Below are 27,815 nucleotides of genomic sequence, written 5' to 3'. Positions count from 1 at the left end.
GATTAGATTAAGATGCACAGTAGAAACCTAACACTATACTGACCAATCAGTATGGGTTTTCGTAAAATTTTGCAACCATTCTCAAAAAATTTGAGGCAATTCAGATACTTGAGTAAGAAGTACCTTATCAAAAACAAACGAAAATGAGTCCATTTTAATATATATATGGTAAGAAGACACCGAAAATGTCAAGGGAAATCATGAATAGCTTCTGCAACAGATATACAATACTTTCTTCCATACGCAGTTGGTTATATATCGTGGAAATTAAAGTTTGTACTGCAAAAACTTATCAAGCTTCTTTATTTGACAAAGCTAAAAGAGTTGTTGGTTACTTGGATTGTGGTAAGCCGAACCATCAAAAGCTCAATTCTGCCGATGTATTACTGCTTAAATAACTCACACTTTTAAGGAGCTTCCCTTGTGATTTGGTTCCCATTTCCTTACCCTTTTTACCGCATTTTCAATTTAACGAGAGTGAAAGTAGACAGTCATAAATTATAAGGGTAAAAAAGTAGACAAATAAGACGGATATTGAGTCAAGCTGCGAGACTAATATGAAGAAGTTGACCCAAGTTTAATGGAATAAAAACATAGAATTTTCCTTAGTTTTTCATAAAAACTTGGAAGAAAGCTTTTCCTTTTTGATAAGAAGCTTTAAAAAAGCTCTTATTCTATCATTTTACAACTTTGGCTTTAGAAGGTACTTTTAGAACACGTTACGAAAATTGTAAATATAACAGACCAAAAATTGAAGAAAATGTCTACGGCCATATCCAGCATAAAGCATGATTACCCGTCCGATCAATAATTATTAAGCTGCTGAGAGCGATGCTGAGTACGTTAGTGGGAGACCATAATGGAAACCATCGTGCTGTAGACTCTTCTTTTTTTGCAAATATTAATATTTTTGATGTTAGGCACAAATAATTCTTTTGGATAAGCATATCTACAATTTTGTACAATCTTTGAATCTATATTAAATTACATTATAAAATACACCTCTAACTTCTTATAATTCATCTTTTCCAACTTTTTTTTGCAACCCAACAACACGATACTCTATATACAAATCACCATATCTTTCTTCATCATCTTCATTGATTATTGGGGCACCTTTACCTTTTATAACTTCAACTTGTCCATCAATGACAACATCACCGGATTTTCTTGATATTTTAATATCATCTTCTCCGAAAAAGGCAATACTTCTTTTCCATCCCCCATTTGCTGCTTCACGTAACGATAAAACTTCAGTTCTATATAAATGTTCCTTGATTCTACGATACCCCCAACTCTTGGTCAAGTCTTCTTTTAATTTAACAATTAAATCACCGGGTATCCATTCAGGATTTTGATCTCCTTCTCCTTCCAAGACTATATCATCATTTCTCAGAGTTCCAGCTTTAACAAATACACTATAATTTCTCGATTTTTGCATAGTTCCAACTCCTCCACAATGTTTACAAACATGAGTAATATGATTACCTGAACCACCACATTCATCACATTGCATTTGCATTCTCTGTACCATTCCAGGTCCAAATTGTCTTTGAATCAATATTTGACCGCTACCTTGACATCTGTCACACGTATGTTTGGCACCATCTTCACTACCACTTCCTTTACATTCATCACATAAGTTAGTCATTTCAACAGTGAAATCAACCTCTTTACCACGATAAAAATCTGCAAGTGCAATATGTAAATTTACTTGAGTATTACTTCCCTTAGGCTTACCTCTTCTTCTTCTTCCTCCTCCGGGTCCACCACCACCACCACCAAAGAATTGGTTAAGTATATCACCAAAATCAAAATCACCACCACCAGGACCCCCTGCTCCTTCAGGATCACCGTATTTATCATAATTACTCTTTTTGGTTTCATCACTAAGAATCTCATATGCTTCCCCAATTTCAATAAACTTTTCATGTGCCTCCTCCAGAGGGTTCTTATCTGGATGATACTTCTTCAGGAGTCGACGATAGGCCGATTTAATCGTTTTTTCATCAGCATCTTTGCCAATCTCAAGAATTTGATATGGATCTCCATTAAGTGCCGCAATTAACGGGGCCAAAATGGAAAACAGAACCAGAAAAGCTAGTAATATAAACAACTTCATATTCTGGTAGCTTCAATTATATTTCCACCTTCTCTGAAGTATTATCTTGGTAGTTTTCAATGAATCAATCAAAGAAAAATGTACGTGTTCTGAATACGTCAATTTTCTGGAAAATTACAAAAGACGTAGACAAACTACTGTTGTACGGGTTTTTACGATGCAATCGAGAAGTCATCGGTATCAAATCACTTGAAAACTCGTAAAGACCAATTCAAGCTATCAGTGAAGAGTCATGAACGAGGTGATATCTATATCGGCATCTCATCATGCCAATCATGTCCTTGCCAGCTTGTACAACAACCAGGAATCGCATCTTCCATACTCGCCCAAAGCTCCAATAAACCATTGGAATCAAGTTTTCTTGAATGCTAACAAATTACCAAATGGGAGAACAAACTATTCTCCCAGAGTTATAATATATGAATTGACGGGTGGATTAGGGTCATATTCGCCATTCAAGTACTTTGAGAATGCTGCAGATATAAGTGGGCCCACGGTTATTGAAACTGGTATTAAAGTACCAAAGAATGATTATCAGAAACAATTAGATAATGGAAAACCAACAGACCCAACAACTTTGACAGATAAAACTGTGCATTATTGGTCTGATTACAATAAAATGATATACAAACCAACTTCTTTGGTAACTTTGTCAAATTGGAATCATGAGGTAAACGGGAAAGGTCATCATAGACTATTCCCTAATATCGAGTTTAACTATTTCCACCAGGGGGTTGAGGAATATAAGGAAGTACAAGATGATACTATTGAAGAGTTTAGGAAAAACTTAGAGAATTGCGACTTGGTGCAAGGTTGTAATTTTTTAAGTGATATTGATTCATCGTGGGGTGGGTTTACTAATTCTTTAATAACCGATATTAAAGATGAATTTTTCAATAATGGTATCAATAACAAGTACAACTTATGGGCATATACTTTTTCAGGAAAAACGCCAACTAAGTTACTCCCCACCCTTAATAAAATAAAATCTTTAGTTGAATTTTCCAAAAATTCGTCTTTGGTGTTACCATTATCACTTGATACTTCATCTCTGTTGTTGAATTCTGATTTCAATCCCGATAGTTTTTGGCATAGAGGTGCTATTGAATCGGTTTTCATCAATTCATTATGGGGATTGAATAACACCAACGATACAAACTATAATGTAAAAATGGCTACAATTGAAGATGAATTATTACGTGGTTATAATGATCGTAATATTGTTAATGAAATCAACATACATCAACTTCCAACCCAAGATGATCACATGTCATACACATTACAATCTGTCAATATAATGGACTATTATAATTCTGTCCCGTCGATTACTTCACCTCCCACCAAACCAGGTATAATTAATTTGGGATTGAATAAAAAAACTAATGAAAAATCAATAAGTAAATCTTTTATTGTACCAGATAATTCATCATTAGAATTGGAATCATCTTTAACAACACATGTATATACTAACCCTGCATTGAATGATATAACGAAAGTTGATACATTCCCTTCAATACTTGAGCTGAAACAAGTTTATATTGAAATGAATCAAAGTTCAGCATTGAAAAATGATTTTAAAGAATACAGAAAGATAATAAGTAGGGTTAGACCAGGGTCGGGAGACGTTGCCCAAGAGATTATCGAAGATAAACAAGAATTAATGGAAGATTTGAGTAATATAATTGAGGAATATATTATAGGATATGAAGATGAAAGTGACGAAGAGTTTGATTAATTTACAGATTTTATAGAAGTAGAATGTAATTTATTTATAAGTATATAAAAAATCTAAATAGTTTTTTCAACTAAATAGATACCATATTTATCTTTCAAAGTTTTCATTAAAGGATCATTAATTTCACTAGACATTGGGGCCAATAAACCTTTTTTACTTAAGGTACCATCCAAAATTTGTTGAACGGCAACGGCACAAGGAACACCGACTAATTTAGCCATAGAAGAATAACCATTAACATCACCGTAATCAACCAAGGTAGAAGTTCTAGTTTCTTCAGAACCATCTTTCCATTGAATACCAAATTTATGTTGTAAACAAACCATATCTCTTTCACCTTCTTCATATTGCATTAATTCTTCTAAAGTAGCACATAAAGTATCTAATGGGTTACCTCTTGGAGTGATTTGTTTATCAGAGAATAAACCTAACCATCTTAAACCATTAATGATACGGGTTTTATCAGCATCATCTTTGAAAGTAGCTAAAGATTCAACTTTAGCAATAATGGCGGCTTCTTCAGAAGATTCAGCACCAACCAATTTAGCAAAAGCGTCTTTCCAAGAAGAAGGATTAGAGAAAGCTTCAGAAGATTCGTCTTTTAAGAATCCAATATCAACTAAAACCTTAATAAATTCAGGGAAACCTTGGAATCTTAAAGTACCTCTGATAACAGTTTCAGCTTCAGGAATGTTATATAATTGTTTATAAGTGGTAGAATCTCTATTTGGATAAGCAACAAAGGCAAAACCTGGATAAATGAAATAAGGTTTAGCAGTAGCCATTAAATCTTCAGATTTAACATTTTCAACTTGACCATCTTTCCAATAACTAGCGGAATTTCTTAAAGCCAATAAAACCCCTCTTGAAGACCAAGAGAATTTATAACCCAAAGGATTGTCTGAGTTTTCTGGAGCTGGTAAACCACCACAATAAGAAAGGAATGATTTGATTTTACCACCTTGTTGGTGAACTTCTTCAATGGTTTTAACAGCGTATAAATGATCGATACCTGGATCCAAACCAATTTCGTTCATAACAGTGATACCAGCATCTTGGATTTGTTGTTCTAATTCTTTCAATTGAGGATTGATATAAGAAGTAGTAACAACGTGTTTTTTATTTTTAATAGCAGCTTTAACAACGTTAACATGATAAATATATGGAATTAATGAAATAACCAAATCGAATTTGGCAACTTCTGATTCTAATGCCGATTCATCAGTCACATCCAATGAAATGGCTTCAGCAACTGATCCAGCCAATTCTTTAGCCTTAGATAAAGTTCGGCAAGCAACAGTAACCTTAACATCTGGGGTTTGGGATAAAATATCAACAGTTGGTTTGGCAACAAAACCAGAACCCAATAAAAGAACTTGTTTAACCATTCTAGAATGAATATCTACGAATACTTGAAAAGAAACTATCAATTGATGGTTTTTCCTTTGAAAAATTTCAAAATCGTCGATTTATATAATTTTTCAGGCTGTCGGTAAAATTTCCTTTCTAATCTAAAGGTAGCAGACCTGCACATTACTTTTTTTTTTTTGACAGTGGTTTTTTTGCATTCAATGAGTCATCCTATGAGGCACTAGAGTTTTTTGCAACATTTATATTGGTGTATTGATGTATTGGTGTGATATAGATATTGGTGAGTTGGTGTATTGGTGGGTGTATTGGTGGGTGTATTGGTGGGTGTATTGGTGGGTGTATTGGTGGGTGTATTGGTGATGTTGGCACTTACAAGATCGAGGTTTAATATGTAGACTGACTACTATGAATTGAATAGAATAATAGTACATAATAGGTATTTAATGAAATGAAACCATGCAAAGAACTAAGTAGTTTTCCAAATTTTGGCAGAATAATGTTTAACGAAGGCCAAGGGGTCTTCGATTTTACCGTCTTTTGGAATTTCTAAATCTGATGCAAATGAACTAATTGGTAAAACAAGAATATCGCTGACTAATTTAGGGATTTTTAAATTGTGGAATTCTTTCCAAGTAATTTGTTGATAGATGGAAGATTTGATATAGTCGTTGAAATAGTTCATTATGACATCGGTCCAGATACCACCACCGGTCCATTTCAAGATTTCCAAAGATTTTTGATTTGAATTACCAAGAAGTACAAGACGTTCATTTTTTTCACTGGCTTCACGTTTTTTACTAAGAGTGGTTTCTACGATTTCAGCAATGATTTCTCTTAAGATGGGATGACCGGGTTTTGATTGTAAAACAAATTGACCAAATTGTAATCTTCTTACGGATTCCAGCTTCCAATTAGCCAGGTTTGAATCAGTTTCAATACTTATAATCATACCTAATTCATTTGGACTGACATTTTCTGGAATCCAATTTGGAATTGGTTGTAAAGGATAAGTATCGATATCAGCATAAACCCCTCCTCTTGCAAATAAAATTAAGTAACGGAAAAAATCCATTCTTAAAATAACTTCGGGTAATGATTCATAAGTTTCAATGACTTCCGGTATTTGATTATATAAATATTTAATCATAGTATGAGAAGTATCATCATTGAATAACTCATGAACAAATCCGGGATTTTTCCAAGCCCATTGCAGTTCCCCTTCTCGATATTTTTTATCAAATCTTTCATCATTTAATCCATGTTTCCAACTTTGCCAGATATACGCCGGGAATTTAACTGATGGATCGTAAGGGAAACAGTAAACTAACTTATCCCTTATTGATAAACTTGCTGATGGAACTTTCATTGTTTTCAATTCTTGTAATATTTGTAAATTTTGTTCTTGTAAACTTAATAAGAGTTCCTCTTGTTTGGATAACAATTTTTTATTTAATTTTTCCAATTTTTTCAAGAATTCATCTTGTTTTAATTCATTTTCATTTGATAAAAGCTTGGATATACCTAACAAATTTTCATTGGGAATATTTTGTAAGACTTCTTGGAAATTCTTGGTCGATCGGTATGAGCTGGTGAGCTTGGTAACAAAGATGATCACCACAATAAGCAACACCGAGATGAGAATCGGCTTCCTTTTCTTATTATAAAACGAGCTTGATGCCATCCTTCTTACCCTTGTTGTCTTAATGCTGAAGGAGGATTAGTTGTTGATATTTTTTTTTCGTCGGAGACGATTTGGGCATGGGCACGACTGCGATGGCCCATACTTAACATACTTGACATATTATTATTCTAAATATAAATTCCATACTATTCTTAAATATTACAATATGGAAGAATATCCACTTTATGGGGGAGCTATCACTACTGTACTTCCGCATGATGTTATTGACGTATCGAAAATCAGACAAATCCCCGATACTCAGGAAGTATTTTTGATACAAACCCCTAGTGAAGATGCTAATCTTGACATTTCAATAATAATTGATTTACTAGAAATGGTACCGGGATGGAAGGATGAAGCAATCGGAGAGCATTTAAAGGACTTGGTGGAACCACAAGATATTGAATGGGGGCCCAAATTAGTATTTGAACAAGAAAACCTTGTAAGTTATTTACTAAGTACCCATAAAGATACCCCCCAAGGTCAATATCAAATCTTAATGAGTGTTAATATATTAAGGTTCTCTAATATAGAAACAGATATCTTGATTACAAGTAATATCCCATTGAAAACCCCGGTCAAGGAAAACGAAAAGAATAGCTACGTAGAAGAACAATTACAATTAATCAAGCTGGTAAGTGAAAACATAAAAATTAAAGATTATGGATTATTCGGTATATAAACATCATTCGTAATTACGTAAAAATTATTAAAAATTATAATCTAATCAAGGTTAAGATTTTCTTAACATTAGACCCATCATTAATTGAATTATTTTTGGGGCTTTCATTATATTTAGTATAAAATTGGAATAGATTCTTCAGTATTAATAAACTGAGCATCACCTTAATACTAAGAGAGTGTCCGGTGATATAATATACAAATCTTTCAAAGCTGGCAATGGCAATTGGTGGTGTAATCACAATCAACCAATAAAAAGTAAATGTAACCAAGGCCAATACAAAACTATTGAATATGTATGTCTCAGTCTTAGACATCACCGGAATAGGTGACCAATAAACATAGCTTTGGTAAGCTCTATTCAATTTTTTGATAATCAGATTCATTGGTTATGATTCCCACTTATTGAATTCAAGAATTTGAGGATATTTAGCCGTTTATATGTCATTGCTAATAGCCAAATCTGTATGTTTATGGGTGTGTTCGGTAAAATCGGATTTCTCTCTGCTTATTATCCGGGGATTCTATTCGCTTCCAATTAGCAACAAATCAATACCTTTTCCATCCTTTCCACTATACACCAGCAATGTTGCCCGCCAGTGTATTAGTGCTGCCCACGAGTGTGTTCCGCCATTGTAATCCACCCTCAGGGTGGCCCATTGATAGCATTGTATGATATCTCACTCTTGGTACGGCTAAAGGAGGATGAGACAAAGCTTCCCAACGCGAACATTTGAGACAAAATGCACCCTCTTCCGTTATATAAGCAGAGGTACTAATACCCGAAAGGATTGGATGATTGAATAAGCAGTTTGAAATTAGCAAGACCGGGTTGTAATTTGCTGGAGTCAATGGGTAGGGAGGACTGGATGTCTAAGACAAGGTGGATATACCCGATCATATGATTAAGTTCCTCATTGTTTGTTCTAAAGTTAATTAATGGAATTAGTTTTACTAAATCAGTTTGTGCAATTGGATACTGTTTAACATAATTTACTAGATAACCAGATCCAAATAGTACAAATTTATTGGAGCATGGTTTACGGGAAGGAACCGTTGATATTTCATTGATGATGAGTTTAACGTAGTCTTGTTTGTAAGTAATTTCATCTAACTCGTAATTATTGGCAATTGTAATGATAAGCTGCAAGAAAACCGATTGTTTATTATTAATACCTTGCGAGAGGAAGGAGTCAAGAAGTTGCTGGTTAAGAATTGGCTTGCCATTGTCGAAATACTGTTGGAGAAGAGCTAGAACTTTATCAGAGTACTTTGCATGAATGGGTATTATTTTTTCAATTATTGACCAATTTAAACTCTGTATACTTAATAAATCAATTGCTAATTTATTAGTATCTTCCAAAACTAAGTTATGCAAATTGTTTTTCAAATTGTCATTCAAGTTTAATTCCTTTAACTCTATTTCTTTTTCAAACGTTAGTAGTCTATACGATATTTCGCTTTGCTTATCGATGGGCATCTTAAATAAACTTAAAACTTTTAATATTAATATTTCGATAACCAAATCTCCTGGCTGTTTTCCTAATTTTGTAAAGATCTTGAGTAATTTATCAACCACAACGTTTTCAATCGGTTTTAAATCATGTTTACTTGCTAGAATATCACATAATGTAATTATTAATATCTTATTATCGTTTTCAATAGTAGTTTTGATTCTATTGAATTTTAACCCCTCGATTAAGTATTGCATATCTTCTTTTAGATTGTTCATCCTGCCCAATTGCTTTAAGTCAACACTGGTCATAATCTCCTGGTTCTTATTGTAATCGTTTTCATTTCTTATCATCTCCTTATGTGCTTCTGCCTTGTCAACCTCTTCAAGTAGAAAACTTCGTTCGTTTCCATACGTTTTGCTTGACTCCTGTGTCTTGCGGCCTTTCAATGGTTTCGGCATCACCGATTCAAACTCTGGTGTTTCGTGAACATAATCAAACACAATCACTGGTTTCTCTTCTTCGTCTTCAGCCTCTTCCTCTTCGTCTTCGTCGTTCTCCTCCAACTTGAACTCCATGGTCTGTCCTTTGCTGGTGTCCACATCTTCTAGCAACTCGTCCCATATATCCTGTTTACCAGGAGATAAAGTTGACCTTCTGGGTGTTTCTTTGGATGGTCGAGCCGTTTGTTTAGGTGTTTGTTGAGCCGTTTGTTTAGGTGTTTGTTTAGGTACCTCCATCAACTGCTCAGTCAACGACCTCTTTGCCGGTTCAATCTTTGGCATATCAATCAGATCTAGCCACCTACTAAACTTCTTGGGCGACGTGGTTATATCCTCCTCAAACTCTTGCTCAACTACCTTCTTCTTCGGTGACCTCCTGGCTCTCTTGATCTCAGGGACTTGCAACTTCTCCATGGCCAGTGGTAAAAGCGTCTGTCTATCTCTAATAGGACCTTCCTCTTCTTCGTCCTCGCTCAGAAATACCACCCTATCCACATCTTTCGCAATAGGTCTGCTTCTCTTCCCATAAACAGCCATTATCGTGCAATACTATCAACATTTAAGTATCTTGCAATCATTTAGCGTAGCCACTTGAAAAAATCAAAACGCAGCGAAAAAAATCAACGAAAAAATCAAATCAGATTAGAAACACGTAGAGAAAAACAACAAATACCATTTCCAGTCCCTGAGTTTAATAGAAAATCGATCCAGAAGATGTCATTGGAGAAGAGAATAAGAAGCTTTTTGAAAGGTCCTAAGAAGGGGGAGACTTTTGAATTGAAAAATGGGCTTGTATCTCAATATAAACACGAACGTAAAGATGCAATTCAACGAGTTATTCAAGCAATGACCGTTGGTAAAGATGTTTCATCGTTATTCCCAGATGTATTGAAGAACATTGCTACTTATGATTTGGAACAGAAGAAATTGGTTTATCTTTATCTTATGAATTATGCTAAAACACATCCAGAATTATGTATATTGGCAGTTAATACATTTGTTCAAGATACAGAAGATCCAAATCCTTTAATCAGAGCTTTGGCAATAAGAACAATGGGATGTATCCGGGTTGCCAAAATGGTTGATTATATGGAAATACCATTATCCAGAACTTTGAAAGATGATAATCCATACGTACGTAAGACTGCTGCTATTTGTGTTGCTAAATTATTTGATTTGGATGCTGAGATGTGTATTGAATTTGGATTCTTAGATGAATTAAAGAAATTGATCTTTGATTCAAATCCTGCAGTGGTTGCTAATTCTTTAAATGCATTATATGAAATAAAAGACATGAATAAAGATGATAATTTAGAAGTTTTTGTCATTTCTTCTGACATCGTAAAAAATTTATTAATGTGTTTAAATGAATGCACTGAATGGGGGAGAATTACTATATTAACTACTTTAACTGATTATCAAGCAAGCGATAACGATGAAGCAATTCACATAATTGAAAGAGTTATTCCCCAATTACAGCATGCAAATGCTTCTGTTGTATTATCATCAATTAAAACAATTATACAACATTTGGATCAAGTCCATGTACCAGCACAAAAAAATGCTTTTTTAAAAAAATTATCTGCACCATTAGTTTCTTTAGTCAGTTCGTCAATTCCTGAAGCTCAGTTTGTTGGATTGAAAAACATTAGAATAATTTTAGAAAAATATCCCCAAATTTTATCAAAAGAATTAAGAGTTTTCTTCATTAAATATTCTGATCCTTTATATTTGAAATTGGAAAAACTCGAAATCATGATTAGATTGGCAAGTGATAATAATAGTTCTTTATTACTAGGTGAATTGAAAGAATACGCAATGGAATTTGAACCTTCATTGGTCTCGAAATCAATCAAATCAATCGGCGCAGTTGCAATTAAATTGGCTGGCTGTGTGATAAAATCAATCAATTTATTGATTAATTTGATAGATCAAAGAGGTGGTGAATTGATTATTAATGAATCGATAATTGTTTTAACTAATATCTTAAGACGTTATCCTGGTAAAAACGACTTAATCACTTTAATTGTTCCGGTAATCTCTCAACATATTGATGAATTAGATGATCAAAAAGCTTTATCAGGATATATTTGGTTGTTAGGTGAATATCCAAAATATTTCCAAAATTTGAAAAGTAAATTATCCGATATCTTAGAAAATTTCCTAGATTATGATTCAATTTTACAATTGAATATTTTAACAACAATTGTTAAGATTAATTTATCATTTTCTCAAAATAATGACTATTCAAATCTATTACAAACAGCTTTAGAAAAAGCTACTCAAGATTGTGAAAATGCAGACGTTAGGGATAAAGCTTATATCTATTGGAGATTATTATCTTCTTCAACTTCAGTTGAAACTCAACAAAAAATCATTTTAACTAAATTACCTCCTATCAAAACTATCATATCATCATTCAATCCAAATGTTTTAAATTGTTTAGTTAAAGAATTATCTACTTTGTCATCTGTTTATCATAAACCTGCTTTTACATTTATTGATCCAAACGCTTATTCCAATACAGAGATTAAATCAGTTAAATCTTCCAATGATCCAAATGATATCAAGGATTTAACTAATTTGGCTAAACAAGAAATAATCAATAATGTAAGAAATGAAAACTTATTAGATTTCGATGATGATGATTCTTCAACTCCAACTGAATCAAATGCTAATAATAATGGTATCTCTTTATTGGATGAGTTGAATGATTTGTTCACAGCACCTCAACAACCTTCAGCTGGCAACGGTTCCAATAACGCTCAATCATCGACAAATGACATCTTAAGTTTATTCAATACCATTCCTCCATCACAGCCATCACAACAACAACCACAACATATAACACAGGGAATAGACAACTTAAACCTTTCTAGCAATAGCCAGCAAAACAACAACAACAATAATAATAATAATAATAATAAGGTTAACCAAGACTTACTCGATCTTTTTTGATTCCTCTACATTCATTTCCAAGTCGTAATATACATTATTATATACATTTTATGTAGATTGATATAGTAACTTATCTAATAATTTTTTCTTCAATTCGGCTGAACTGGACTCATTGGATTCGTCAACGTCTTCATTAGTTCCTTTAACATTATTTGTTAATTTTTGAATTTTCTCAGTTATACTAGTACTCACCTTATCGATTTCATTAATTTCATTATTTTTCTTATCGATTTGTTTCTTCAACAACATTATTAAACTCTCACGTGTCTGATGAGGTCTATATGTATTCAAAATATGATTTATATTGATTAAAAGTAACTTTAAATCTTCGATCTTGTAATGGAATTTCGATGGATCAACCGACATCGAGCCAATCAACTCCAAAAAATTCAACAACAACGAGTCCATTAGCTTGTGCAACTCTTTAATCTTTGTCTGTGACGTTATTAACTCGTCCTCTTCCTTATATAACTGAGTCCATCCGGCTTCTTTCAAACTCGGTAACTTGTCTTCAAACGACCATAGATTCCCATATCCTCGGTAATGAGTTCCACTTGGCTGCTCAGGTGGTATGAGAAACTGTAACTCTCCTTCTGGTACTTTTCTTGGGTCCTCTGGGCTACTTTCTTCCTGATCTTGCTCCTTCTTCCAGCTGTTGACCTTATTCAAGTTCTCTTGCGTGAAAAACTTAAAATACGGTGGCGGAGGTGGGTACAATGACGATATTAGATCTTCAGACATTCCTGTTATATGTCGACTACCAGCACTTCTATATCCTTTCACAGACCCAATGGCTTCACTCTAATCTTTAGTTGTTTTCCAGTAATCGTGCTGTTTAGTAGTTCTTTGGTAGTGTTTTTTTTTTTTTTTTCTGACTTCATTTTTTGGTGGTTTCAATATTTTGTTAGTGCGAAAGCTTCAATTGAATCTTACAAATCCATTGAACACTGTCTTTTCATTGACTGAAGCATACAAGACTGGCATTGGTTATTATAGGAACGGGTCGGTCATGAGTGAGGAAACAGACAAGATGGATATCGATAGCCGTATGTTAAAAGAATTGGAATGAGATTAGCTAGTGACAACCAAAAGGGTTGCATTGGCAGTAGCAAATAGCATTTACTAACTTTAACTAGATCCACATCCACATCCACATGAGAATGAGGAAGAGCATGAAGTTGTTTCGAAAAACAAAGGAGAGAAACAACGTTTTGAAGTGAGAAAATGGACTGCTGTTGCATTTTGGTCTTGGGGTATGTATTAATTTGAAACTTTTTGAACGAATGATTGAAATACTAACTGTTTTAGACATTGTTGTTGAAACCTGTGCTATTTGCAGAAACCATTTGATGGAGCCATGTATTGAATGTCAACCAAATACTCTTAATAACTCTAGACAAGAGTGTATTGCAGCTTGGGGGGTATGTAATCATGCATTCCATATGCATTGTATTCAAAGATGGTTAAAATCAAGACCGGTTTGTCCCTTGGATAATAAAGACTGGACTTACCAAAGATTTGGTGATTAGCTTTATATAAAAGAGGCAAAAATTCATGTTGACGAATCCATTAATGAATTCTTTTTTTTTGAAAATTCAAGATATAGTTTTACTTTCATTTCATTTCTTTCTATGATCTTCTTTTTATTATTTAGGTTATTTACAATATATACATATATATTATTATATTAATGTACTTTAAGCCCCCCAGTATCTCCAAGATCTTTCAAATGACCCTAGAACCACTAAATCAACGCATTTTTTGGATAGACTGTCAATAGATTGTTTTATATTTAAATCATTATCCATGTCACCGATTAGCTCAATGAAGAAAACGTACTGCCATTGTTCACGGTGTGAAGGTCTTGAATTGATGGAAGTCATTTTGATTTGAAATTCTCTAAAAGAGTCTAAAGCTGAACATAACGCACCAGGGTCATCATGGTGTAAAGTAAACATTATTGACGTTATTGAGTGGTTTTTCACACTATCGGATGAAGAAGATGCTATTGGAGATAATGGGCTTAATGGTTTCTCATATCCCAAAACTAAGAATCTGGTTGTATTATTTGGATTATCTTCAACTTTTTCATATAATACCGGTAAATTATATAAATCAGAACTCATTTTAGAGCAAATACATGCACTTGTATTCGATTGATCATTATAAACGTTTTCTGCTGCTTTCGATGTTGAGCTAGTATCAAATTTTTTCAATTTAAGTTTGGAAATTTCCTCTTCACTTAAGAATTTAGACACTTGACCCCAGACTTGAGGGTGAGAGTATAAGGTTGTTATGTCTGCTAATGATTTGGCATTTGATAGAAAATAGTGGTGTATTGCAACGTATTGTTCGGCCACTATTTTGAACTTTGGATCATTATATTTGGCTGAACTATCCGATATAAACCAATCACGAAGGAGATCATAGGTGAAAACAACCTGTCCATTGGTGGAGTTTTCGAATGGCACTATAGCGTAGTCGACTTTTTTTGAATCAATTGCTTCGAAACATGACGAAATGGAACTTTGGGGGTAAATTTCAATGTCTCCAGAGTTACCAAACTGTTGAATTACAGCCTGTTAAACAGGTTAGTATTGGCACAACAAAACAAAGGAAAGTGTTTTAAAAACATACCTGGTGAGTGTAAGTACCTTCGGGACCCAAGAAGGCTACTTTAATGGTCATTTGGCGATATCAAGATAATGTGGACATTAGATCAGATTAACAGTGAAAAAAAAAAAAAAAAAATTCCAAAATCCAAAATCCAAAATCCAAAAATCGAAAACTTGCCAGAAGACAGAAAACCCAGTACCGTCTTCATCATTAGCTTTATCAATAACCCATTAGTATCCATGACTTCCGTTGAAAACATTACTGTTAATACAGTAACTACCGTAGTAACATTAATCTTCCACAAGGAAACTCATAAGCACAAAGGTTCGAAAGGGGCATAAAGGCTATTGCATGGGACAGGTTCATCAAAACACAATATATAATGTAGTGAACCTTTAATTCCTAAAAGCAGGAAAAATCGCTAGCAATAACCCGTAATCTCGCTACTACAATGGATCGTTGGTGGCTCTTTATTGATTTAAGCCTGTAACAAATCCATGGTGAGACACAGGGTTGACGAAATGAAAATATAAAACCAAAATTAACTATATAACCCTGAAAACTCATAAAAAACAAAAGGAAATGAAAATATAGACAAAAGAGAAATTGTATTAATACAAAAAAACACTTTTAGAGGGAAGGGGTGTAAATTATGAAAAACTAATTAATTTAATCAGTTTCAATAGTACCACGTTCAGAAACATAGATACCATCCAAGAATTTACGGATATCCTTGTTTCTAACACGACAGATTTGTTGGATATCAGCAGCATTTTGAGAAACAGCTTCTAAAGAGTTACCGGTGACGGTTAATTCATCTTTTTGGTTAGCAGATGGAGCAATGGTAACACCTTCGTGAACCTTAACTCTTCTAACTCTCTTTTCACCCAAGAAGTTTCTGATTTCAACGAAACTTTCACCTTGTTCTTCAACAATGTTGACGTTAATTGGGAAATGCGCATAGACATATCTTAATTTATATTTGTAACCTTTGGTAACACCGGTGATCAAGTTAGAGATCAAAGATTTGACAGTTCTTAAAGCAGCAACATGTTTTCTGTCACCATTGTGGACAATGATTTTAACAGCTTTGTTGTTGATTTTTTCAAAAGTAACATCAATGTGTTTCAAGTCCTTGGTTAAAGTACCTCTTGGACCAACAACGGTGATGTTTCTAGCTTTGATAGCGACGGTAACACCTTCTGGGACATCTAAGATTTGTTCAGTGTGGACGTATTTCATTTTTGACTAACGGTGATGATGATATGAAAAAGAAAAGGAAAACTCGTGAAAAACAGAAGAGTGAAAAATTATTTCAATTAAATACTTTGGGAAAGTGCCTTTGCATCGGAGGAAAAAACTGAAAAATTTTTTTGTGAGCGAAAAAAGTCGTGTGCGAGTGCGGTTTTTTGAAGAAAAATATAAGAAATTCTCCGTACTGTAACTTACCGCAAATCAGTGCTGATAATTACGCTGAGTAAATCTAGACTTCCTAAATAGGCAGTGTATGGATAAGTTAGTGAGTATAGTGATTGGTGGTTGGTGTACGGAGGGAAGTTTCTGATTTGCAGTAATTACCTGGGTCGATTGTGTACCTACTAATATTAGCTATTCTACAAGATAGTTAAATACAAAAACATACATTTAAATAGAAACAAACTGTTTAATCTTCTTGTTCATCTAAAGTTTTGAATTCGAAAGGTTTGACGTCTTTAGGATATTCGATACCTTTCTCGAGTAAAGCACTAAAAGCTTTTGAAAAATCTTTAAAGAATAAATCTTGATCTTCAGCATACATCTTAACGTATTTTAAGAATTTGGAATCTTCTTTCAAAGCGTAGTCGGTTGGTAACATCATGAAAGAGCTAGTTTCATCGTCTTCATATTGTTTTTTACCATCCCATTTTCTAACATGCCAGTTTTGTAATAATCTAACGTAAAAATCATTAGTAAACATATTGAATGAAGGACCCCATGGACCATCATAACCAGATCTATCAGTGTGACATTTGCCTAAACAATGAGCACCGATTAATGCAACGGTTTCACGCTCATCGAATCCCAATCTGGTGAAAACTTTTCTAACGTAGTCAGCATCTCTGGAGGCATCAGGTAAATTACCATTTTCTGGAACTTTCTTACGGTCTTCAAGATCTTTACGGCCCGGTCTCCAAGGAATCTTAGGACCTCCACATTCTTGGACGGCAACAACCCCTCCTAAAGTCCAAAGGTCTCCTCGACTCAACCAGGGGAAAAGATAATGGAATTCAACCAAAAAATCACGAGCAACTTCTAAACCTGCGTTTTCTCCATCGGTTGATTCTGGTGAATAAATCATTGAACCATTGTATGACCCTCCAGTATTGGTATTTTTGTCATAAGTACCACTGGAATGCCATGCTAATCTAGTTAAAAGACCGTATCTACCAGCACCATCATCAGCATCATCTTGGTCTCTCACTTTTTCTGCAATTGCATTATAAACTTGTTGATAGTCTTTGAAATTCTTTTCCTTATTTAAAACTGCAACTGCACCAGCATTAGAGGCTAAGATTTTCCCCAAATGGTTATTCTTATTAGGAGTGTTATTATTATTTGAATAGACATATATTGCAGTACCAGCAACTATACCCCCAGCAAGGGTAGCTAAAACTTTAGGAGTGCTCTTGTTATTCTTTAAAACCCGGTTGAACTTGCCAACAAACCCAATTGGTTTTCTTAAGGTTATAGAAGACATTGTTTATATGTATTTGATGAAATGAAATTGAAAGAAACAGAATCACTCTTAACAAAAGATTGTTGTTCGAGGGAATCTTGAGATAAATTTATATGGGCTGGAAAAATTCAGGAGGAGCAAGAGGGACTAAACAATATGGCATGACTGACAGAATCGGGGTATCCCCTTTCTTGAGGCACAAAGCTACTGAATGAGACCTAATATCGCACTTTAAGCTGCTGAAACTATCTGACTAATTCAATGATGACAATCTGGACCTTGGGGCTTGATAATACTCAATAGTCCAGACTTTAAAGGGTCTCAATAATCCCTTAGTAAGCATTAGCGTTCTGGTTTTGTATCACCAGTTGCCCATTCGAGCAAAACATCGATACAACGTCTGATCTACATGCAAATCTCGAGCCATGCTGCTCATTACTAAGTCAATGAGACGAGTTCATAAAAATAAATTAGATGTAATCTTGTCGAACGGTTGAGTTTTGCAGCTGTCGTATTTGCGATTGTTCGCTTGCAGTCCTAATTTTCTTGTGAGGATGCTTTGTAAGATTTTTTCACTTGGATCTCATTGGCTGGAACTGGGGTTAAGATGTATTGTGTATTTGAATACTATAGTACAGATTATATAGAATAACAGAGGAAGATTAGGTCTATACTAAAGGAAAAGTATAGTGGAATAAAACAGTAGAATTGAAATATTTATTAAGACTCATTTGATTATACATCAACGGTGTTAATGTATTCTTCAATAACATTAGCATCTTCATAAACCCATGATCCTTCTTCATTATAGGTCTTAGCATTAGATATCATGATTCTGAATTCATTTATAAATGATTCAAAAGACTCAACTTTATCTTGGTCCAATTGTTTTTTAATTTGATTAAGTGAAACTGGGTGCTTGATAACATGATAATAATCAGGATATAATTTTCTTGAAGGTAATTTAAGAAAAACATCGCTAGCTTTACGTTGACCATCTTTGGAATCCAATTGTAACACATTGTCAATGATGGTATTACAATTAGCAGTGAATTCATCAATTGGTTCCGGTGGTGGAACCTCGTCATCTTCAAGTGGAGTTTGACTAGCAGATCTTGAACCACGCAACTTTTTACGTGATCTACCCATTTCTTCTTCTTCTTCTTCTGCCTCATCCTCTTCTGCTGCCAAGGCATCGGTATCAATTTGGTCTTCCGGAATACCTTGTTTAATAGCCATAGTTCTCCTTCTCTTAGCGACACGAGCTTCCTTACGTTTAATGGCCTCTTCAACTGTGTCATTATCATCATCCATTGCATTTAACCATTGTTCTTCGGTTAATCCATCATCATATTTGACCTTTTTCTTTTCTCTCATACGGCCCAATTCTTCGGTTCTTGGTTCGAAATGATGAGCAATGTCTTCAGTAAAAACAGGAGGTAATTCATCTCGTTCCATTAATCTTGATTTGAAACCATTTTGTTGTTCATAAGCAAGCTTTTCAGAATCATTACGTTCCTTATCCATTTTGGTAAATAAGATTTTTTCGTCATCTGAACGCGATAAAATATCGTTAAGATCATCATCATCCAATTGGGCATTCTCTTCACTTCCATCTCTGTTAGATTCAGCTTCAAGTAATCTTTTCAAAAATGCTTCTTGTTCTTCTGCAGTAGATTTATTATCGAATTTACCCGCTTGAATAACCTTACCATCAATATCTAATTTTTGATGAGCTCTTTCCAATATAACTTCTTCAACTGAATCATTGGAAATCAATCTTAAAATTCTAACTTCATTCTTTTGACCAATTCTATGAGCTCTATCTTGAGCTTGTAAATCTTGATGAGGATTCCAATCAGTATCGAAAATGATAACTGTATCAGCAGTTTGTAAATTTAAACCCAAACCACCAGCTCTTGTAGATAACAAGAAACAAAAATATTCTGAATCAGGAGCATTGAAAAGTTTTAACATATCTTGTCTTTCATCGGCTTTTGTACTACCATCTAATCTCATATATTTCATACTTCTAAATCTTAAGAAGTCTTCCATAATATTCATAACCTGAGTCATTTGGAAAAAAATTAAAACACGATGTCCAGAAGCCTTAAATTTGGGTAAAATACGATCTAATAATTCAAATTTACCACTTGTTCTCCAGATTAAATCATTGGTGAGTCTTGAAGAGTCCAAAACATCTTCAACTTCTTCGAAAACAAAAGGATGATTACAAATTTTTCTTAATTGCATAATTTTATTATTCAAACCTTTAATTCCAGATTTTGCACTACCGACATCAGCACCAACGAATAAAGCATTGTGTTTTAACATTTGTTGATATAAGATATGTTGTAATCCTGATAAGTTACATTTCAATACTTTTTCAACTTTATCAGGTAAATCTTTTTCAACGTCTTTTTTCAATCTTCTTAAAAGGAAAGGTCTCAAAACTTTATGCAATCTTCTAATGACTAATAATGATTCTTCTTCGGTCAATTCAATTTTTTCTTGTGAACCAGTATTTGCAAAAGGAGTATTAAACCATTCATCAAAAGATTTGACTGAATTGAAAACTTTTGGCAAAACAAAATTTAATAAAGCCCATAATTCTGGTAAATTATTTTGTAAAGGAGTACCAGTTAAAATTAATCTATTTTTAGTTTTATAGAAAGTTTTCAAAGTCACTGCTAACTTAGAATTAGCATTTTTCAAACGATGACCTTCATCAATAATCATATGAGAATAATTAAATCTTGCTAAAACTGCACGTTCTCTAATAACATATTCATAAGTTGTTAAAATAACTTGGAAGCTACCACTTCTAACTTCATATTGTAAAGCACGACGTTGATCTTGAGAACCTTTATAAACAATTACTTTAACACTTGGAGCCCATTTTTCAAATTCTATAGTCCAATTAGTAATTGTTGATAAAGGTACAATAACCAAGAATTTATCTTCATGTTTCTTTTCAATTAAATAGGTGACTAAAGAAATTGACTGAATAGTTTTACCTAAACCCATTTCATCTGCTAAAATCCCATTTAATTTATTATTATATAAAGAAACCATCCATTGTAAACCTTTGATTTGATAATCTTTTAATTTACCTCCAATTAATAATGAAGATTGTTCAGTAACTTCCTCTTTTACACGATGAACAACTTGATAATAATCTAATTTTTCTCTTAATTCATCAGCATTATCTTGTTTTTCATTTTCATCATTTTCATTATCACCGGTAGTTTCAACAGGTATATCAGCACCCAGTTCAACTTGTTGAACCTTAACTGCTTGAGCCAAAGAATCCAAGAAACTATTGGTTTGTTTCAATAAATGGGTAATTCTATGATCTTTAGTTTGATCCAATAATTTAATATAAGCTTCTTCATCATTAGCTTTCAAAGCTTGTAAACGTTGTTTAGCAGTTCTTTCTAATTTCTTAGATTCTTCTTTTTCAGTACTATTATGGAAATTACCCACAGTTTTAATAAAGTGATTTTTTTTAGAAATTCTAGCTAATTTATTATCAATAAAATTTTTCAGAGATTCTAAGATTCTTTCCACTTTCAAAACATGTTTTTCATGTTCTTTACGTCTTAATTCTAATTTTTGTTTATCTTCTAATTGTAAAGCTAATAAATGAGGATTTGGTTGATCAATTTTTGGACGAAGATTAGCATTTCTTTTACCTTGAGCAACATAAAAATTAGCAACTAAAGAAGGAACATCATAATGAGCACTAAAAGTAGATTTACGTAAAAAACTGTTTTTCAATTGTCTTTGTTTTGATAGTATTTGTAAAGATTTTAATTCAATTAATGATTTAATTTTTAAATCATCAAGATTTGATTTATCATCATTGAAATTAAAAGTACCAATATTAGCCGGTAGACTTTCTAAATCTTTTATACGATTTGAAATTTTTTTAGAAATCAAACTTTCAGTTTCAAAATTAGCTAAAGGGCCATATAAAGGGCCCAATTCATTAACAAAAGGACGAGTTTTGATTCCAAAAGATTCAGCCAATTGTTGAAAATTAGAATTCTTAACTGAATTTAATTTTAAAACGTTATTAAATATATCATTAACAATTTTCTCATTGATATTTTTCAATATTGGTTTATCTTCTAAAACTGATTGTAAAGACTCAGGTAAATCTAAATCTTTTGATATCAATTGCAAACTAGCCAATTGTTTTTCAAAAAGTTCAACATCGATTTGATTTTCTGTGTCAGAATTTGAATCTAAGGATTTTTTCAAATCTTGATAAAATTTTACTTCTCTTTCGTTAAAATCTTTATATTTATCATCAATTTTCAATAATATTTTTTCAATTGATTTTTTTTCATCTGTAAAAGAATCTTTATATTCTGGAAATGAATAATCTTTTTCTTTGATTGATTGAGATTGTAACATCTCTTCATGTTGTTGGCGAGCCCGATCATAACGTTCTCTCTCGTTAATGCTTTTATTGGTCAATTCCTGGTAGTCCAAGATTAACTGAGTTACTTCTTCTTGACTTTTAGGAAATGTATAACGAATTTCATCTTGAATTTCTTCTTCTATATCATTACCATTATTCAATTTGGTATAATCAACGGCGGTCCCATTGGAAACACCATTAGAGCCATTGGAAGAGCCATTGGAAGAGCTTAAATTACCATTCATACTATCTCTGGAAAGTTATAATACAAAACACGCTCTTTTCAATTAACCGCCCAACTAAATTCAAATTTAAAAAAAAAAATAAAACACTTCTTTATAAACACTACCCAACACTAATCCAGCCGTGGAAATCAAATGACAGCAAACAACAATCCTATAATACAAGTGGGAGTGGTTGATGGATGGTGTAACAGTGAAAATGTGCACCAGAAGACGTGTATCAGTATTGATGGTTGGAAAAAAAGATCAATTTTAGTGTATTTGATGTTTTGGTTTTTTTTTTACCTCTGGCTTTTTTTTTTTTTTTTCGAAGGAGTAGAAATTGGTACGGCGCACGTCCCAGTTCTATCCACTTAGTCTACAAGAATTTAACTATAAACCAATTTCACTGCATAACTGGGGTAGCTGTCAATCGAGCAACTTCGGTAGTTATAGTGGTATATAGTTACAAGGGCAGCAGGCTGGAGCAGTCATCTGACGACAAAAAAGAGAGAGAGGAAGAAGAGGAACGGGCGTGTCCGAGACCAAACTTTTGAAGGAACGAAGGAAAACGAAAAAAAATCGATAACCAAATGATTTATCAGTTGATAATTTAAAAACTTAATAGATAGAAGAGTCAGAAGAGTAAGATGATGTTCCTCAGAAACATTGGGATTTTCAATAGAAGCTTGTTGCAAAGAAGCGTTCGTTTCAACTCAAACAGTACTTTCAAGATCAATTGGCCCGAATATTTCAGGTTGAAAAAAATCAATAACCGTCTTAATGTTGGTAGTGGGGCCGTCACCGGTACTATGGGGGTGCTAATGACCCTAGGAGGGTTGGCCAATGTTGAGATCGACCCTGAAAAACCAATTTTGGGTTTGGATCCAATGATTACCTTTGTTGGGTTATTACTGATTGGTGGGTTATTAGGGTACTTGGTGGGTCCAACTTTTGGTAATACTATTTTCAAATTATCTTATAAGAAACATTTACCCCAATATAATGCCATGGATAAGATTTTCTTACAAAAAGTTAAAGTCAATAGGGTAAATCCATCTTCACAATCTTTTTCAAACCCAGTTCCTGATTATTACGGTGAAAGAATCTACTCCTTAAAGGACTACAAGCAATGGTTAAGGGACTGCAATGCCTTTAGAAGAAAATCACAAGAGTTCCTTTAGTTTTGTATATAGTTTTAAATGGAATTAATGATTGGTATTCCATAGCATAGGTAGTAATAAAGGATTATTCAGTTGTAATAAAACCTCTGTACATCTAATGGTAACATCCGTACCTATACGTGCACCCGTGCACCAAAGGATGACTCGCTCGCTTGCGCATACCGTCACTGCTGAAACACAACTCCGAGAGACTCCGAGCGCGTTCGGATTTGATTGGCGGGCAGGGTAGGTTCCCTCCCGGAACTCGCGACATCCGGCCGCCGCTCGCTATCCAATAGGAACTAAGACAAAATGAGCCTGAGTAAGCGATTGTCTTCAATTTTCTCCTGGGGTAAACCAGAATGAGCAACTCTAGTGTAAGAGCCAATCATACCAGATCCTTTACCCTTTCAGTCATCCCGATCGTGTCTTTTATCCTGCTCTACCGGAAATGCCGTCAATGATGGATTGTGCCGATGAATGGGTGAAAACGACCGGGGTTCGTCGGAACCAGCTTGTGGTGAAGTGAGTCTCAGTCGCAGCTCCGGGTCATGGTAGTCATTTGATTTCCGGGGGCATGTTTTTTACCACTAACAAAAACCCTCATAGTAATGCCTTTTTTTTGTTTTTTTTTTTTTTGTTTTTGTAGTGTTTTTATAGCATCACCGACTTTTTCAAAAATACTTCATTAATTGAAGAGGGAAAAAAAAATTACTCCTTCTTCTTCTACTTCACTGTTCTTCCGATTAGATATTGCATCCCATCAATTACCAATTCCATTGATGAGTTCAATACTAAAACATCAACTTTAGTTTCAGTTTTCGATTTAATTTAAGTCATCAAAAGTCATTTTTAAATCCAGATATTCTTATAACGGTGAAATAAAACATGCTTCAAGCTTTTAAAAGTGCCGTTCCTCGCACTCAAATGTTGAGGAATCAATTCAAACCAAAGTACTTGTCATCCACAATTCGTAAGTATGCTTCATCTTCTGATAGTTTTTTACAAACCAATAATGCTACCTATGTTGATGAAATGTATGATGCTTGGAGAAAAGATCCTTCAAGTGTTCACGTTTCTTGGAATGCTTATTTTAAAAATATTGAAAATAATAATATTAGTCCTTCCAGCGCTTTCACCGCCCCACCAACTTTGGTTCCAACTCCTGCCGGTGGTGCTGGGGTTGGATTTGATCCAGATTCAACTCCAATTAATGAAGATGTTGTTACTCATTTAAAGGTTCAATTATTGGTTCGTGCTTATCAAGTTAGAGGTCATCAAAAGGCTAAAATTGATCCTTTGGGGATTTCTTATGGTGATAAATCTGATATTCCAAAAGAATTAAAATTAGAGCATTACGGTTTCACTGAAGCTGATTTAAATAAACAAATTACTTTAGGTCCAGGTATCTTACCTCGTTTTGCTGAATCCGGTAAAAAAACTTTAAGTTTAAGAGAAATTATCGATAGTTGTGAACGTTTATACTGTAACACTTACGGGGTTGAATATATTCATATTCCTTCTAAAGAACAATGTGATTGGTTAAGAGAAAGAATTGAAATTCCTCAACCTTTTAAATATTCTCCTGATCAAAAAAGACAAGTTTTAGATCGTTTGATTTGGTCTTGTTCTTTTGAAAGCTTCTTGGCCACCAAATTCCCAAATGATAAAAGATTTGGTTTGGAAGGGGCTGAATCAATTGTTCCTGGTTTAAAAGCTTTAATTGATACCTCAGTTGAATTTGGTGTTGAAGATGTTGTTATTGGTATGCCTCATAGAGGTCGTCTTAATATGTTATCTAACGTTGTTCGTAAACCAAATGAATCTATTTTTTCTGAATTCACTGGTTCTAGAGAATTCGATGAAGGTTCCGGTGATGTTAAATATCATTTAGGTATGAATTATGCTAGACCAACCACTTCAGGTAAACACGTTAATTTATCAATTGTTGCTAATCCTTCTCATTTAGAAGCTGAAGATGGGGTTGTTTTAGGTAAAACTAGAGCTATTCAACAATATAAAAATGATATTGGTGAATATCAACGTGCTATGTCCATTTTATTACATGGTGATGCTGCTTTCTCTGCTCAAGGGGTCGTTTACGAGACTATGGGTTTTGCTAATTTACCTGCTTACTCAACTGGTGGTACCATTCATATCATTGTTAATAACCAAATTGGTTTCACTACTGATCCAAGATTTGCTAGATCTACTTTATACCCTTCAGATATTGCTAAAGCCATCAATGCCCCAATCTTCCATGTTAATGCGGATGATGTCGAAGGTATTATCTTTGTCTTCAACTTGGCCGCTGAATGGAGAGCAACTTTCCATTCCGATGTCTTAATTGATGTTGTTGGTTACCGTAAATATGGTCACAACGAAACTGATCAACCAGCTTTTACTCAACCATTAATGTATCAAAAAATTGCTGAAAAGAAATCAGTTTTGGATTACTATACTAAACAATTAATTGAAGAAGGTACTTTCACTAAAGAAGATATTGATGAACATAAAAAATGGGTTTGGAATCTTTTAGATGAATCTTTTGATAAATCAAAAGAATATCAACCAACTTCAAGAGAATGGTTAACCACTCCTTGGGAAGATTTCAAATCTCCAAAAGAATTGGCTACTGAAGTTTTACCTCATTTACCAACTTCTGTTGATGCTGATACTTTGAAAAAAATTGGTACCACCATTTCTGAAGCTCCAGAAGGTTTTGAAATTCACCGTAACTTGAAACGTATTTTAAACAATAGAAAAAAGACTGTCGATAGTGGTGAAGGTATTGATTGGGCTACTGGTGAAGCTTTGGCTTTCGGTTCTTTAGCTTTAGAAGGTTATCATGTTAGAGTTTCTGGTCAAGATGTTGAAAGAGGTACTTTCTCTCAACGTCATGCTGTCTTACATGACCAAAGTTCAGAAGCTACTTATACTCCATTGAATCACTTAAGTGAAGATCAAGGTGCTTTTGTTATTTCTAATTCTTCATTATCAGAGTATGGTGTTATGGGTTTTGAATATGGTTATTCATTAACTAGTCCTGATGCTTTAGTTCAATGGGAAGCTCAATTTGGTGATTTTGCTAACACTGCTCAAGTTGTTGTTGATCAATTCATTGCTGCTGCTGAATCTAAATGGAAACAACGTTCTGGTTTAGTTTTATCTTTACCTCATGGTTATGACGGTCAAGGTCCAGAACATTCTTCTGGTAGAATTGAAAGATATTTACAATTATGTAATGAAGATCAACGTTATTTCCCAAGTCCAGAAAAATTAGAACGTCAACATCAAGATTGTAACATGCAAGTTGCTTATCCAACCACTCCTGCTAACTTATTCCATTTATTACGTCGTCAAATGCATAGACAATTTAGAAAACCTTTGGCTCTTTTCTTCTCTAAACAATTATTACGTCATCCATTAGCTAGATCTAGTTTAGAAGAATTCACTGGTGATTCTCATTTCCAATGGATTATAGAAGATGCTGAATTAGGTCAATCAATTGCTCCTAGAGAAGAAATCAAACGTGTTGTCCTCTGTACTGGTCAAGTTTTCACTGCTTTAAGTAAGAAACGTGCTTCAATCGAAGACAAATCAACTGCTTTCATTAAAGTTGAACAATTACATCCTTTCCCATACGCTCAATTACGTGAATCTTTAGATAGCTTCACTGCTCTTGAAGATTTGGTTTGGTGTCAAGAAGAACCTTTGAATATGGGTGGTTATTCATTTGCTGCTCCTCGTTTAGAAACCGTTTTGGCTGAAACTGAAAACCACAAAGACTTATCTTTACGTTATGCCGGTCGTGATCCTTCTGCTTCTATTGCTGCTGGTACTAAAGCTATGCACAATGCTGAAGAAGAAACTTTCTTGAATGAAGTTTTCCAAAACTAAATGCATTAAAGAGTCAACTCTATATATATATATATTTATTACTATTCTTGCTTCTACCTATTCTTTTTATTTGATTACTGTCTCTGTTTTGAGTCTATAGGTTTTCTTTTACACCCATAATACATATTTAGTTATTTATTCTAATCCTTGTAATTCTGTCAGTGTCCTTCTGTCAACTTTGTTAGAGAGCACAAGTTGTCAGACGAGCATGCGCGCGGTCGAAAACTGGACTCTTATCGAAGCATCGCTCCCCGTATATTTTTTT

At 33.9% G+C, this 27,815-nt stretch overlaps 16 protein-coding genes across 16 annotated transcripts; 6 read left to right on the top strand and 10 right to left on the bottom strand.

Moving 5' to 3' along the window:
* Positions 1–997: 997 nt before the first annotated feature.
* Positions 998–2,180, bottom strand: HYPBUDRAFT_152052 (uncharacterized protein). The gene has a single exon (XM_020220815.1). The coding sequence runs from the start codon at positions 2,120–2,122 to the stop codon at positions 1,013–1,015; it is 1,110 nt and encodes a 369-aa protein (XP_020077761.1). The 5' UTR covers positions 2,123–2,180; the 3' UTR covers positions 998–1,012.
* Positions 2,181–2,354: 174 nt separating this feature from the next.
* On the top strand, positions 2,355–3,857 carry HYPBUDRAFT_105197 (uncharacterized protein; the record flags this gene model as incomplete). The annotated part of the gene is made up of 2 exons (XM_020218396.1): positions 2,355–3,204; positions 3,310–3,857. 2 exons carry the CDS (start codon positions 2,355–2,357, stop codon positions 3,855–3,857), a joined length of 1,398 nt encoding a protein of 465 aa, XP_020077760.1.
* A 53-nt stretch (positions 3,858–3,910) lies between these two features.
* On the bottom strand, positions 3,911–5,245 carry LYS9 (saccharopine dehydrogenase (NADP+, L-glutamate-forming); the record flags this gene model as incomplete). Its single annotated transcript, XM_020222495.1, has 1 exon — positions 3,911–5,245. The coding sequence occupies one exon, from the start codon at positions 5,243–5,245 to the stop codon at positions 3,911–3,913; it is 1,335 nt and encodes a 444-aa protein (XP_020077759.1).
* Positions 5,246–5,694: 449 nt separating this feature from the next.
* Positions 5,695–6,909, bottom strand: HOC1 (alpha-1,6-mannosyltransferase; the record flags this gene model as incomplete). Its single annotated transcript, XM_020218353.1, has 1 exon — positions 5,695–6,909. One exon carries the CDS (start codon positions 6,907–6,909, stop codon positions 5,695–5,697), a length of 1,215 nt encoding a protein of 404 aa, XP_020077758.1.
* Positions 6,910–7,075: 166 nt separating this feature from the next.
* On the top strand, positions 7,076–7,591 carry HYPBUDRAFT_106207 (Ran GTPase-binding protein; the record flags this gene model as incomplete). Its single annotated transcript, XM_020218469.1, has 1 exon — positions 7,076–7,591. One exon carries the CDS (start codon positions 7,076–7,078, stop codon positions 7,589–7,591), a length of 516 nt encoding a protein of 171 aa, XP_020077757.1.
* HYPBUDRAFT_190597 (uncharacterized protein) lies at positions 7,268–8,170 on the bottom strand. The gene has a single exon (XM_020222940.1). The coding sequence runs from the start codon at positions 7,974–7,976 to the stop codon at positions 7,626–7,628; it is 351 nt and encodes a 116-aa protein (XP_020077756.1). The 5' UTR covers positions 7,977–8,170; the 3' UTR covers positions 7,268–7,625.
* Positions 8,171–8,365: 195 nt separating this feature from the next.
* On the bottom strand, positions 8,366–10,084 carry HYPBUDRAFT_147231 (uncharacterized protein; the record flags this gene model as incomplete). The annotated part of the gene is made up of 1 exon (XM_020220031.1): positions 8,366–10,084. The coding sequence occupies one exon, from the start codon at positions 10,082–10,084 to the stop codon at positions 8,366–8,368; it is 1,719 nt and encodes a 572-aa protein (XP_020077755.1).
* A 177-nt stretch (positions 10,085–10,261) lies between these two features.
* Positions 10,262–12,505, top strand: APL2 (Apl2p; the record flags this gene model as incomplete). Its single annotated transcript, XM_020218375.1, has 1 exon — positions 10,262–12,505. The coding sequence occupies one exon, from the start codon at positions 10,262–10,264 to the stop codon at positions 12,503–12,505; it is 2,244 nt and encodes a 747-aa protein (XP_020077754.1).
* Positions 12,506–12,553: 48 nt separating this feature from the next.
* MED7 (mediator complex subunit) lies at positions 12,554–13,246 on the bottom strand (the record flags this gene model as incomplete). Its single annotated transcript, XM_020222494.1, has 1 exon — positions 12,554–13,246. The coding sequence occupies one exon, from the start codon at positions 13,244–13,246 to the stop codon at positions 12,554–12,556; it is 693 nt and encodes a 230-aa protein (XP_020077753.1).
* Positions 13,247–13,535: 289 nt separating this feature from the next.
* HRT1 (SCF ubiquitin ligase complex subunit) lies at positions 13,536–14,034 on the top strand (the record flags this gene model as incomplete). Its single annotated transcript, XM_020223457.1, has 3 exons — positions 13,536–13,551; positions 13,642–13,758; positions 13,814–14,034. 3 exons carry the CDS (start codon positions 13,536–13,538, stop codon positions 14,032–14,034), a joined length of 354 nt encoding a protein of 117 aa, XP_020077752.1.
* Positions 14,035–14,202: 168 nt separating this feature from the next.
* On the bottom strand, positions 14,203–15,193 carry PHA2 (prephenate dehydratase; the record flags this gene model as incomplete). Its single annotated transcript, XM_020220030.1, has 2 exons — positions 14,203–15,084; positions 15,143–15,193. 2 exons carry the CDS (start codon positions 15,191–15,193, stop codon positions 14,203–14,205), a joined length of 933 nt encoding a protein of 310 aa, XP_020077751.1.
* A 204-nt stretch (positions 15,194–15,397) lies between these two features.
* On the bottom strand, positions 15,398–16,391 carry RPL9B (60S ribosomal protein uL6). The gene has a single exon (XM_020220814.1). It carries the CDS (start codon positions 16,361–16,363, stop codon positions 15,791–15,793), a length of 573 nt encoding a protein of 190 aa, XP_020077750.1. The 5' UTR covers positions 16,364–16,391; the 3' UTR covers positions 15,398–15,790.
* A 354-nt stretch (positions 16,392–16,745) lies between these two features.
* On the bottom strand, positions 16,746–18,215 carry CCP1 (cytochrome-c peroxidase). Its single transcript, XM_020222939.1, has one exon. The coding sequence runs from the start codon at positions 17,856–17,858 to the stop codon at positions 16,785–16,787; it is 1,074 nt and encodes a 357-aa protein (XP_020077749.1). The 5' UTR covers positions 17,859–18,215; the 3' UTR covers positions 16,746–16,784.
* A 366-nt stretch (positions 18,216–18,581) lies between these two features.
* HYPBUDRAFT_91112 (RSC chromatin remodeling complex ATPase subunit) lies at positions 18,582–22,469 on the bottom strand (the record flags this gene model as incomplete). Its single annotated transcript, XM_020223872.1, has 1 exon — positions 18,582–22,469. A coding segment is annotated over one exon (3,888 nt), but the record flags the coding sequence as incomplete, so codon positions are not given.
* A 368-nt stretch (positions 22,470–22,837) lies between these two features.
* Positions 22,838–23,676, top strand: PAM17 (Pam17p). The gene has a single exon (XM_020220813.1). The coding sequence runs from the start codon at positions 23,138–23,140 to the stop codon at positions 23,669–23,671; it is 534 nt and encodes a 177-aa protein (XP_020077747.1). The 5' UTR covers positions 22,838–23,137; the 3' UTR covers positions 23,672–23,676.
* Positions 23,677–24,471: 795 nt separating this feature from the next.
* Positions 24,472–27,662, top strand: KGD1 (alpha-ketoglutarate dehydrogenase). The gene has a single exon (XM_020220812.1). It carries the CDS (start codon positions 24,539–24,541, stop codon positions 27,548–27,550), a length of 3,012 nt encoding a protein of 1,003 aa, XP_020077746.1. The 5' UTR covers positions 24,472–24,538; the 3' UTR covers positions 27,551–27,662.
* The last annotated feature ends 153 nt before the right edge of the window (positions 27,663–27,815 follow it).

The sequence above is a fragment of the Hyphopichia burtonii genome, assembly GCF_001661395.1.
Source record: "Hyphopichia burtonii NRRL Y-1933 unplaced genomic scaffold HYPBUscaffold_2, whole genome shotgun sequence".
In the NCBI taxonomy this organism is placed as follows: Eukaryota; Fungi; Ascomycota; class Pichiomycetes; order Serinales; family Debaryomycetaceae; genus Hyphopichia; species Hyphopichia burtonii.
Note: the sequence above shows the minus strand (reverse complement) of the source record. Positions and strands in the feature narration are given on the sequence as shown.

What these genes read in the sequence shown, in the direction of transcription:
- HYPBUDRAFT_152052 (XM_020220815.1), bottom strand. Translation starts at nt 2,122, where the DNA reads ATGAAGTTGTTTATATTACTAGCTTTTCTGGTTCTGTTTTCCATTTTG.
- HYPBUDRAFT_190597 (XM_020222940.1), bottom strand. Translation starts at nt 7,976, where the DNA reads ATGAATCTGATTATCAAAAAATTGAATAGAGCTTACCAAAGCTATGTT.
- RPL9B (XM_020220814.1), bottom strand. Translation starts at nt 16,363, where the DNA reads ATGAAATACGTCCACACTGAACAAATCTTAGATGTCCCAGAAGGTGTT.
- CCP1 (XM_020222939.1), bottom strand. Translation starts at nt 17,858, where the DNA reads ATGTCTTCTATAACCTTAAGAAAACCAATTGGGTTTGTTGGCAAGTTC.
- PAM17 (XM_020220813.1), top strand. Translation starts at nt 23,138, where the DNA reads ATGATGTTCCTCAGAAACATTGGGATTTTCAATAGAAGCTTGTTGCAA.
- KGD1 (XM_020220812.1), top strand. Translation starts at nt 24,539, where the DNA reads ATGCTTCAAGCTTTTAAAAGTGCCGTTCCTCGCACTCAAATGTTGAGG.